The 12,479-nt window shown below is 45.6% G+C and overlaps 1 protein-coding gene and 1 long non-coding RNA gene across 9 annotated transcripts in view; one reads left to right on the top strand and one right to left on the bottom strand.

Moving 5' to 3' along the window:
• Positions 1-12,479, top strand: part of LOC133372928 (uncharacterized) — a 38,233-nt gene that overhangs the window by 11,831 nt on the left and 13,923 nt on the right. For both annotated transcript variants that reach the window (XR_009759581.1, XR_009759582.1), the window contains exon 3: positions 3,185-3,300. This is a non-coding gene — a long non-coding RNA (uncharacterized LOC133372928). The remainder of the gene's footprint in view (positions 1-3,184; positions 3,301-12,479) is intronic.
• The window catches only part of CASZ1 (castor zinc finger 1), a 416,252-nt gene continuing 409,071 nt past the window's right edge, over positions 5,299-12,479 (bottom strand). For 6 of the 7 annotated variants that reach the window (XM_061602125.1, XM_061602124.1, XM_061602129.1 and 3 more), the window contains one exon: positions 5,299-11,511. In XM_061602125.1, coding sequence (XP_061458109.1) covers positions 10,304-11,511 — 1,208 coding nt within the window. In that variant the 3' untranslated portion in view covers positions 5,299-10,303. The remainder of the gene's footprint in view (positions 11,512-12,479) is intronic. The other variant, XM_061602130.1, reaches the window with a different exon arrangement.

The raw sequence follows: 12,479 nt of genomic DNA, 5'->3' as shown, positions 1-12,479 counted from the left end.
TGCAGGGCTGTGTGTTAATTTGTTGAACTTGCCTTTTCTCCCCTCATAAATTAGGCACTCTTTTTATTGAAAAGAAGTGGGAGCCCTACAAAGAGAGCTGAGCAAGTCCTGACGGGAGCCCTGCGAGCTGCGGGTTGTGTGTGTGTGCACATGTATCTGTTTGTGCCCATCTTTTCTGCTCAGAAAGCATTAATGTAAAAATTCTGTATCTGCTATAGGCATGGCTACAGTGAGAACAAAACTCTATGCTGCTCTGAGGTTGGGTTACTGGCAGCAGCACCTGAACAGTGCGGGGGGAGGGGGCTTTGAAAGAGAAAAGAGCCATTATCCCCCTTTGCTACCAAGGAGCAGACTTAGTTTGGCACAAACTAATTCTGTGGATCCTTTGGGCAGCACGGAGAGGCCATCAGAGACTTGCTGTGGGTTCTTCTACATTCTGATCTTCCTATACATAGCAATAATTGATTTGGCCAGAGATGTGAGGTGCATTTTATGTGCTCAGGATGAGAGTAAGGAATGATACTGGTGGAAGCATATGCCCCATTCTAAGAGAAAATTTAGCCTATATGAGATTACCCCATCTTCCCGGTGTGGAGAAACACAGGCATTACCTATGGTTTAGACATAGTGTCAAACCATGGTTTGGTGTTTGGTGTTGTTATGTGCCTTCATGTTGACTACGACTTATGGTGACCCTATGAATCAGCTAAATTCATAGAGTTTTCGTGGTAAGAGATATTCAGAGGTGGTTTACCATTGCCTTCCTCTGAGTTTGGATGCATCTTAGTCTGGTGTTTCAGCTTTGACCATTCCACGTTGGGTGCCCCTGCTAGGAGCCTAGCCTCTTGATCTAGACTCCTGATGGCATTGCTCTAGCTTCTTCAACACTCTCAAACACCCTCACCACGTTAAGGTGTGCATCCTAGAGGGAGACCTATGGTTTAGACATAATGTCAAACCATGGTTTGGTGTTTGTGCACCCTTCCTTTTCCCTTTTTGCCATCCCTGAATCTGATATTCTTGTCAAACCATAATTTCCCACTGCATCCAAACCTGGACAGTACAAACAAAAATTTGCTTGAAAACTAGGATTGGATATGGTGGCACTTTCCACAACCATAGCTTCCAGATTTGGCTTGCTGCAAACATATTTTGGCTTGTAGAGCTTTTTGTGTCATTTGTTGTAACTTAGAAGCCATGGAGAGGATTGCAATGCAAGTAGGGAAGGGTGTAAGTCTGATGTGTTTATGTAAGGCTAAACCATGGTTTGATGTTATGTCTGAATTAAGATGCTCCCAAAAGTCGAGCTTTTATTTCAGTAGCTGAGTCCAAATTCTTAGGAGGTTTAAAGGTTGCTGGCTGAATATATTGAAGTTTAACCTGCAGAAAGAAACCCATAGTGGATGTTAAGATAATTGGTTGTGTTTTCTTACACCTCAGTAATAACTATAGCTTTGGTACCCACCCAGAGGTTTTTCAAAGAAAAGTGGATTGTAGTTTTAGCGTACATGGCTGGTATATAACTTTCCCTTGGTTCTGATATGGAAAAATAGGGGTGGGGGAGATTGACATGCTGTTATCCTGTGGAATGTTTTATTTCTTGCTGAAATCCTCCTGTAATAAACAATACTTTGGATAAATTATTGCTTTAAACAAAGCCAAGGTATGTTTTGCTAACTGAGTTATACCAGGAGCAGAAAATCTCTGGTTCTCTCCCTGACCACTAGTCATGCTGCCTGGGAGTGATGGGAGTTGGGAATCCAACAGCATCTGCAGGGCCACAGGATTCCCATCCCTGATCAATGCCATGTTGATTACTCCAGAAATTCAAAATAGGTTCCCAGTTACTGGTTTCTCTGAAAACATTCCGTATAATCCAGCAAAAAGTTAAGTACATTTAAGTCCACATTAAATGAGTGGGGCTTTGGAGCTGAACACATGTGAAGTCACTCCTCTGAAGACCCATGGGGTGTGTGTGTGCGCGCGAGAGGGAGAGATTAGGACAGCTGAAATTACGTGCATATGATGTACCTCATCCCCACCCATTGACAAACCATTTTGAGGACAGAGCTTACTAACATGAAAGTATAAAATAGTAAGGGGAACAACTCCCAAAGGTCTGAGTAGGTGGAGTAAGTTTTTCTCCCCCTCTCCCAATACTAGAAACTCAGCTAGCCAATCAAATTGATCAGCAGTAGATTTGGGACAAACAAAAGAATATAGTTGTTCACATACCACATTAATTTGTGGAAGATGCTGCCACCACGGCTGTTGCTAGATCCTTAATCCTGTGGCAGGGATCTGCATAAAATTGGCATGTGCTAATTTGTTTTTATGCAGTTTTAGAGAGCCAGTGTGGTGTAGTGGTTAAGGTGTTGGACTATGACCTGGGAGACCAGGGTTCGAATCCCCACACAGCCATGAAGCTCCCTGGGTGACCTTCGGCCAGTCACTGCCTCTCAGCCTCAGAGGAAGGCAATGGTAAACCCCCTCTGAATACCACTTACCATGAAAACCCTATTTGTAGGGTCACTATAAGTCGGAATTGACTTGAAGGCAGTCAATTGCCATTTCATGCAATTTTAGGACAACTTACAAAGGGAAAGTATCCCTGAAAGCAGAGGGTTTTTTAAAAAGTGGGCAACAACGTCCTTGGCTGCTGCAGGATCTGTTGTTAGCTGCTTAGAGGGCCAACATTGAAAAGCGTACTATAAATCTATGAAAGAAACAATAAATAAAGTGTGTGTGCGTGTGTCCCTGTAATCTTAGATGGCTATAAAAGGGAATTAGATAATTTCTTGGAGGATAATGTCTGTCACTGGGAATTTCTTATGAGAGCTAAATGGACCAGCCAGCTTCAGAGCCAGTATGGGAGATCTTGCCTTCTTGTCCTGCCTGTGGGCTTCCTTGAGGCATTTGGTTTTGGGGAAAGAATGTTAGACTAGGTGGGGGGAGGGGCATAGCTCAGTGATAGATCATCTGCTTTAAATGTAGAAGGCTGCAGGTTCAATCCCCGGCATCTCCAGGTAAGGTTCAGGGAGACTCCCTCCTTGAAACCGTGGACAGCCACTGCCAGTCAATGTAGACAATACTGAGCTAAATTGACCAGTGGTCTCAGGCAGTATCCTGGGGGCCTTTTGGTCTGATTCAGCAGGGCTCTTACGTCTCGTCTTCTATTTTTTAGGAGTCGGCACTAAGTAAAGAGTATTGGCTGCCCAGAACTCAAAAGCACTGCATCGCCATGGACATCACTTCTCTCCAGCCCAGATTTCAGCAAAGAGGGTGAAGGTGCCTAGACAGGTGAGCCTTTGGGAGGAGATGGATTGTGAATTTATTGTAACCTTTCACTCACTTTCAGGTGATCAGCTTGCCTGACCCACCCCTTAAATCAGGTGCAAGTTGACTGATTTTTTTGTTATCACACTGTCATGATGTCTGCAAAATTGGGTTGTTTGATGTGCTTTATTTCATTCGGCTTCAACTACCAAGTTGGGATCTATGCTTAAGTTTTGGCCTATGGCAGTTCCCACCAGTGGCACCAGCATGTATATCTGTGTGCTTTTAAAGAGAAGGCGGAAGACAGAGGAGAGGGTTGTGTCTACACTACACATATATGCTGATTCTGTAGAACTGTCATGATTTCCTCCCCTCCACCAAATGAATCCTGGGAATTGTAGTTCAGTGCAGGTGCTAAGAATTCCCTGCCAGAGATCTCCTGGATGCGCAGTCCCTAAGGAGAAGGAAGGACCATCAAACCAGTCTGGTGGCAGTGGAGGTACATCCTAAGGGACCCCATAGCACTGATTAAAACAGAGTCCCGTTTTGTGCTTAAAAGTGGGTCCTGAGGCAGGAAGCCCCTGCTTTGTGTAACTTATTAGGTGATCCTGGAGGAGCTGGGCCATTGCGGTTTCTGGGGCAATGGAGACTCAGAATATGGCAGTGCAATACCACCAGGGAAGGATGCTCACCTTGATCAGGGCTAACTTGAGGAGTCGCTAAAGTGATGGCAGGCTTGTGATCTCCCATCTGCTTCTGGAAATAATTAAGAACCAATATGCACAGAAGCTGCTCGTGCCTTTGTCTTCATGGGTGAAGGTAGCAAAGGCATAGATCCTGTGACAGATGCAGGCTGCAGTGAAACTGCATTTGAATTGAAGCTCGGTTATGACCAGTATTCTCCCAGCCTCGTTCCGTTTGTCTGCAAAATGTCAGATGATGAATAAACCTTCTACAAGGGGCTCAGGGCAATGGCCATGGTCTCCCCACTTGCCTCAGCAGTAGGTTAGCCTGAGAGGGAAGCTGCTGCAAAGTCACCTAGTGAGTTCCTTGGCTGAACAGAGATTTGGACTCCGATTACCCCAATTCAGTTTTGACCCGTTATCCACAACACCCAGCACATCTGACTCAGAGTTTCTTGTCGGTATGGTTTGGCTGTTTCTTTTGGCCATGGATGTGGCCCTCCTGGCCTCTCTGTCTGGCCCTTGGGACTCTCCCAGGGCCACATCCCTCAATGCCCCTGGCTGGCCCTCTCTTTGTTTTTGGCCTGGCCAGAACGTGTCCTTGAACTCTGACAATGCCTCTTGCTTGCTTGGGTGGAGAGGGGTGTCTGTATGAGGATGCGTGAAAGTAAAATTAAGACTTGTTGCTCTGCCCACTTTTGCTTCTGGCCCCGCACACTATTGGCATGTGGCCCCCAGAAGGTTGCCCAGGAGGGAATGTAGCCCTTGGGTGAAAGTGGTTCCTCATCTCTGGTTTAGACGATTGTTGGGCCATTGAGGATTTAACAAAAAGAGGTGGATGGCATGGAATATCTTTCTAGGCTTTGAAATGACACACTGCAGAGTCCCACAAATTTGAGAGAAGGGTGGGCTTCAATGTGGGCACTTCTCACTCGTGATGACACCACATTTTGTAGCTCTTGGTTCAGAAGTATGAACCTTGGTCATTTGTCATGCATGTCTGGAATACAAGGCCCCAAGAGTTCTTCTCTGGCTCAGTGCTTGAGTGTTTGGGTGGCAGGGAGGGACGCAGGGCTATGTGGTTGGGTTCAGACCCCATTATTTTCTTAGTGACATCATCAGGAGAACAACGGGTCTGATAGTCTGGGGTGTAACAAAGGTTGTTGTTGTTTTTTTGGGGGGGGAAGGAAATAGTTTGGTATTTGTCCAGTGATAACCCTAACCTGGGAAAGAGGGTTATTTGCTACAATGACAGGAGTAGTGAGGGAAGCAATTAATTAAGCTTTACTCTCAGAGCGGAGACACCAAAACAAGGCTGAGCTCAAGAAGCACCATGAACTAAATACATTAAATAAATAATTTAAAAAAACAAGACGCCTGTGCAATACTACAAATCAACCGAAAGCTGGGATTGGTTGGCTTTTTTCTTCGTTTGGTTTTTTTCCAGTTTTTATTGAGTGAAAATGTCAAACCTTGCATCAATCATGCAAAAAAAAAAAATCAAATAAATAAAACACATATATTAAATTTCTAATAGCACTAAATTCAAGTGGAAAAATATTCAGTTCTTAATAACGTAGGTGCTGAGAAGACCAAATTCAAGTAAAATCAGAGCACACCGTCCTGTTAGGATTTTTTTTCATTTTCTGCATTATTTTTTTTGTCTCAAAACCTATATATAGCTATATATCTATATATATAGGTATATACATATAGATATATACACACACATATATATGTGCATACATATTATTTTTATATTTATATATATACACATACATATTTATAAAACATTAAAAAGAGCATTGGTAGTTCAAGCATCACTTCGTTTTCTTCTCCCTCCCCACCCCTCCCGCACAGAAAGAAAAAATAAAATGAAAACAACAAAAGAAGGTACACATTTTAAAATTCAAAATGAGCTAGCGATGGCTTATAGTCCTAGTGTGCAATATGGATTTTACAGAAGGCTAGAATCCTCCTCTGTGTGTATGTGTGTGTCTATTGTCCTTTTAAAATCTAGGGCCATTTAAAAAAAAAATCCATTTCTATATTGAAATATGGTTCTCTTTCAATACAGGTGAACTTTATAATTTATGCATTTATTTGGTGGCTAGGTTCTGTTTTTCTGTTCGCTTTTCAACAGCAAGGCAGTAATGAGAGGTTCTACTTAGGGCTTCAGTAATTTGGTTTTTAAAACTCTCTCTTGCCTCTTCTCTCTCCCCCCCCCCCGATGGCCCCCTTAAAGCCACTGAGCTGTATATTCTCCTGGCTCCATTTCAGCAATAGTTGTTCAAGTATAATACGCCCTTTAAATATACAAGCACCTGCTGTTACTCTAGAGAGGCAGGTGTCAGACCAGATCAGGTTCTAATAGCTTGCCTAAGCCTTGACTTCCTCTTCATTGCTTCTGCTTGGGTCCCAACTACTAGATTTCCACTTGGGCGGGGATGGGGTATTGGGCACAGGTTGAGGGTTCCTCCACCCCTGCACAGAGGATGCATTTACTTACGCTTTCAGCCAAGCTGAAGTTTACCATGTCCAAACTTCCATTCTGTGAATGGGATGACTATTCTCAAACTGGACACAACATCAGGAAAGGACTGTGTGGCATGTTACTTGGGAAAAGATTAGATACACCTTGTTTCAATGCCTTGTTTTTCAAATGGTGGCCTCTCCCACTTTGTAAAATTACACATTGAGGGACATCAAAAGACTTAAACTTGCTCTGAACTTTTAAGCCCAGTCTGAGCTGCCCTCCTCTCACCCCTCTGTACATCAAGTGCTTCTTCCTGAATCAGAATGCCCATCAGATGGATTGTGAAACTAGTGGGAAGCCAGTGGGCTCAGTTGTTCACTAATAAAACTTGTTGAATTTGACAGGCTTTTTGCTGGAAGAGGGAGTGGAGGTGATGGGAGGAGCGATTAAAAGTGGAAAGGGGTGCACAACTGGCCAACATGAACCCTTCCTATTCAAGTGCTTTACCACTGACCCAGAGCTTCTAAGGCCAAAGATGATGGACCCAAAAACCCAGGGCAGTTTGTCTCATTTCCCCCACAACCGCCAGAAGGTTTGTAACGGCCTGCAAACGTGCGCACACACACAAACACACACACTTTCAATTCTTGAACCTCTGGGCGGCTGGATGCCTCTCAAGAAACCCCCAAAACATAGTATACAAACAAGGCTTAACCTTTGCCTCTCTCCCTGCACTGCATAGCAGGTTTCCAAAACCGTGATCCCATGGCAAGAGTTTTCTGTAGCACCTTTTGGTGAGCCACCTCAACAGCGAGAAAAGGAGGGGCTATAGGAACGTTGCTGAGAGATCTTGCCCAAGCTTCTTATACATAAATCCCTCGCTACCTTCTCCCAGTTTCACCAAATGCAAATCTTTTCAAGGGATTGGGATGTGGGAGGGAATAAGACCTCATTGTGCCAGTTTTCTCTGGCAAGTCTGATGTGTACCTGCTGATTTGACGCCCTTCTGCCCTGCTCCTTTTCTTTTCTTAGCATGGCACAGTTGTCGTTTGAGTTTATGGACATGCTGTGAGACCACGCTTTGGCCTGTCTTAGAATAAAAGCCTTTGGAAAGTGGAGGAGACTGGGATGTGGAGCGCTGCTACCATCTTGCATGGTGCTGAGAAAAGCAGTATGCCAAGCCAAAATTACCAGAAAAGGGTAGCCCTTGATGAGGTTTCTTTCTTGTAGAAAAAAATTACTTAAAACATTTATGACCCAACTGCCCCTGCGCTTGAAGTAGCTAATAATTTGTCACAGTTAAAAACTAAACAGTAATGAATGAGGTTCAGCCTTACATTTTTTTAAAGCTGTGGAGGAGAGGGTCCAGAGAGGCTGGGATGGTTCTAGAAAAACCATTGCCCCCAACCTCCCAAAATAAAATTAAGGATGAACAGAATACACCCTAATGCACATTATTACAAGCCACACAAACAAATCAGTTTGGATAGTGTGTAGGGGAGAGGGAGAGAGAAGCGTAAAGGATTAGATGATAGACCTTTTCTTGTGTGTGTTTTAAACATTCTGCCTCCTTGAAACTCAGACTTGGAATCACTTGGTGCTTAGTACTGAGTGTTTTGTAAAATGGTGGTTGGGGAAGACCTCCCCCCATTTTCTGGCTTTTGCACCTTAACAAGGGGTGGGGAGATGTGCCCACACTTTGAAGGTGGGTGGTGGAGATTAATTGTAGGTGAGTAACCAAATAGGATATTGAAGGGCCTGTTCCTCAGGGCAGTTTCTCACTGGATACTCACAGAGTATTATTGTGGTATGGCTCTTTTCTCTTTATTCTATATATCTCTATATATCACTCTATATATCTAATAGCAACCTTTACAGGGGCAAAAATACTGTACAGTTATTTGTTTCCTAGACATTGCCTTATCCTTTTATTTGCCATTCTTTTTTTCCTTCCCCCCTACCCTTCTTATTCTTTTTTAAAACTTTCAAAAGTGGTTGTCTTGTTATTGTTGAGCCATCAAGTTATTTGAGTGTGATGGTTTGAGAGAGAAATTCAAAAACTAAGACTAATAAAGCTCTCAGTCTTTTTTGTATTTTATGAAAATGGCATGTCTGCTGGACATGGGGTGGGGATTGTTTCTTGTGGCTGTTTGTGTTTGGTTTTAACAAAACCACTCAATGTGGTGGAAGCAAAGGACCATTGGGGATTTGCCAGCCAAAATGGGCCCTGGTTCCCTTCTTGGTTTTTAAACATGTTCCCCCTTTTTAGGGTATATGTGACCTGGTGACTCATAGCGGGGGCATTAGATTATTTGTACTCCAAATGAGTTTGCTGTGCAGCTGCTGTAATTGAGGGACAACCAAGTGCAGCAGACCTCTTGCTTCTGCAGCCCCACAAGGCCAAAGGGACAAGAAGCATTTCTATCCTGGGATTTGGAAAAGTATCGCACTCCCTGTCCAAGATCCTAAGGTAAGACACCTACCAAAGCTCAATGGGAAGGGATGTCGTAAGACTCTTCTCCTGACCAGCTCCTTCTAAAAGATTCATGGCTTTGCAAACGCACACACCCTCTTTCAGCCTTCATAAAACACACTGAAACAGGGTGCAAAAGTCCAGAACGCAGATGAGGGAGGAAGACTGGGAGAGAAGGATTGGCCCTCTGCTTCCTCACTAGCTGAACAAGCCACCCCCATGACCATGTACTACTTGGACCTGTCTGCCATTATGAGGTACATGCCTCTCCCCTCCAGTCTCTCTGTCTTAAGCAGGGGGGGAGTTGCAGTGTGGAAGGCAAATAGCTAATGTCCCCCCACCCCAAGGCAGTGGTTGGGTTTGGTTAAATCCAAGCCTCCCTTTCAAAACTGGAGGATCTTTTCATGACCTTTCCCTATACCCTTTACCATGGTTGCTGCTGGTTAAAGCCCCACCGGAAAAGGACCACCCCACTCAGGCGGGAGTGTCACAATATAAATAAATTCTTCCCTTAAAAAAAATTAATAATTATTATTCTTTAATAACAAAGAGGATCTGGAAGATCAGAGAAGTGTCCCCATTCCCAGCCCCATTCGATTCATTAATGCTTCTTTTTCTGCCTGTCTTTCTCTTTTTTAAAAAACTGACAATAAATACCCCATTTCCCAACCCAACCCAAGCTGCCTGAGACCCCCATTTCTCCTGTTCATTTGATATTGGAGAAGAGGGGAGAAAAAAAATACGTATGACTGATACTGACACCCACCCCAATTCCCCCAGATGGCAAAGAACTTAGCTTTGTGGCTTAAAGAAACCAAATCCTCATTTGTAAATATGTATCTATATTATCACCCCTAATATTTACCATCGGATGCTAGCTGCCCCCCTCTCCCTGAGAACGGGAGGAGTGTTAAAGGAGAAATGAAAGCAGGAAAATAAAATAGAAGTTGATGGGAAAGAAACAACTCCACTCCCCCACGCCCAAACAAGAAGAGATTTGGGGAAAGGTGGGGGAGGGGGGAGACTGTTGCCCTTAGACTTAGCACAACCATGCCGGAGGAGGAGGGGGCTTGCTTCTCCCTGGCCCAAACCATCCGCATAATAGCAACATAATTTGCTGTCTGCCACCCTGTAAACATGTGCATCCCAACAGATAGGTCCCTCCGCTGCCCCCCCTCCCTCCAGCCCCCCCAAACATGGGCACAAGGCTTTTTTTATTTTTGCACGGTCCAAGGATTTGTGGCTTCCTCTTCGTCTTGTGCACTTTTAGGGGTGAATTTGGGATGTGTTTTGCCGTTTGAGTGTTTGTTCTTGCCTCACCTAGCGGGGTCCTCTCACTCATTCATTCAGTTAATTATTTTTTTAACGATCAAAAACCCTGCTGCTGTCTGTCTGTCAAGGGAAGGCCTCAGGGGCTGGGGCTTGCTTGCCTGGCAGCCTGGAAGCATCGCTGTGGTCTGCGGAAGGAGAAACAGCCTCCCCCAGTTCCCTAACGTCTTTAGCAGACATGGCCTGGTTATCCGGAAGCGACTCTTCAGAATCTGTGTTCAGATCCTCCTCTTCCTCCTCCTCCTCCTCGTCATCCTCATCATCCTCATCGTCTTCCTCTTCCTCATCTTCCTCATTCATTTCCTCATCATCGTCCTCCTCCTCCTCGTGGGATGAGTCGTCCTCATCCTCCACGTTGTCACAGCTGGCTGGAAGCCGCTCACTCTCCATGGGGGCCACGCCCTCTCCAACAGGTGAAGGGGTGGTAGCGCTTGCAGCCTCTGACGGTTTCTGGCTGAGGTCCAAGGAGTCATTGAGTCCCACACCAGCGGCATTCTGCAGGAAGAAAAGGGAGCTGTTTGCATCAGTGCCAAGGTTGAGAGAGCTGTCCAGGTTGACAGAAGAGTTGTGTGCGTCATACTCCAGTGTGGAGTGGGGGAGGCCCTCGGGGCCCGGAGAGATGGCCGGCAGCTCTCCGCGCTCCTGCTTCTCGTGTTTGCGCTTGTGCGAGTCCATCTGCGACATGCCCACCACCGTGTGCTTGCAGCCTGGATAGGTACAGTGGAAGTGGGAGCACTTGAGTTTGTACTTGCAGTCGGGCACCTCGCAGTCCACGCTGGAGCTGAACTGGCAAAAGCCAGCGGCACTGATGACGTCCTGCTTCCCGTGGTGCTTACGATGGGCTGTCACCTTGGTGCTGTCGGTGCAGCGGAAGCCACAGCGCAGGCAGTGGAAGTGCGTGCTGTTGCCCGAGAACTGGCAGTCGGGGAAGTTGCAGCTCAGAGAGGACTTGAAGCGCTTGAAGTCGTCCAGCACCAGGTTGTCGACGCGGTCGTGGTGCTGGGCATGCTTGTACATGTGGGTGCGGCCGCAAAACTTGTAGCCACAGTTCTCCCTTGTGCAGTGGTAGTGGGTGACCTTCAGTGAGAACTGGCAGCTGGCATCCTTGCAGTCTTCATAGAGGTCGTACCGCCGGAAGCCCTCTAGCATCATCCCCTCATCCAGCATCTTGCGGGAGGACGCAGTTTTGCGTCGCTTACCGAATGGAGACATGTCCTCAATGATCCAGAAGCGCTTCTTGGCCCCCGCAGCGGTTGGCATGGTGATGGTGTTCCCTGGAGAAATGAAAGAGGGGTCAGGGTTTTAGAATGGGATTCTGTATCAGGACCCATTTGTTTTTCCTGCCTAGCTGATTTGGGTGGATTCAGACAAGCAATTTTCACCCAACATGTCATGATCTTTACTGTTGCCGTGCAGAGAGAGGAATGAGAATAGGCTACTTCAGGCTTGCACAAGACCCTCTGACTAGTGCTCTGTGGATATGGTGCAGAATAAAAATATTTGCCCAAGGAACGTTGCAAAAGGCTCCTTCCAAGCCCAGACCAAACCACATTTTAACTAGCGACGGGCTCAAAGCCCTCAGGATCTCAGTGTGTCATGGAGAGCAATGAGTTCAAAAGCCAACTAGTCTGTCTGCTGGAAGGTTAACATTTCACTCACTCCATGGCAAAGAAGGGGAGAGTCTGTGGCCCTCTGGGTGCTATTAGCCTCCAACTCCCAATGTTCCCTGACCACTGGCCATGCTTAATGTTTCCCCCCCCCTTCTTGTTACTTAGCATCAAAGTGGCAATTTGGGAGAAGTCCCTTTACTAAACACCCCTCCCATGCCCCAACCTACAATATGACATGACATGACGGCATTTTCAGACTACACAGACAGATGCATCCTTGCTTATCCTTCAGTCGTTTCCTTTTACTGTATCCATGAGTAAAACACAATAAAATGAAGCAATTACAAATCAATCAAATAAAATGAAGCAATTACAATGACAAAGCCAACAACCATTTCTATCTATCACAGCTCCAACAACTCGTCTACACACACCTCCACCCTGTATGGATCCCATCCGTTCCTCACAGAAATGGTGAGGGCAAGAGCAGCGTGGACTGTGTAGTCTTCTGGGCAACACCTACCCCTTACAAGAGTTTCCACTGGGGAGACTGTTTCTGCCCAGTTAAAGAGAAAGAGAGAGAGAAAGCCTCCCAAATAGGAGGCCCGACAGCAGCAAGATACATTTGAAAT

The sequence above is a fragment of the Rhineura floridana genome, chromosome 18, assembly GCF_030035675.1.
Source record: "Rhineura floridana isolate rRhiFlo1 chromosome 18, rRhiFlo1.hap2, whole genome shotgun sequence".
Taxonomy (NCBI): domain Eukaryota; kingdom Metazoa; phylum Chordata; class Lepidosauria; order Squamata; family Rhineuridae; genus Rhineura; species Rhineura floridana.
This window is presented reverse-complemented; position numbering and strand designations above follow the sequence as displayed.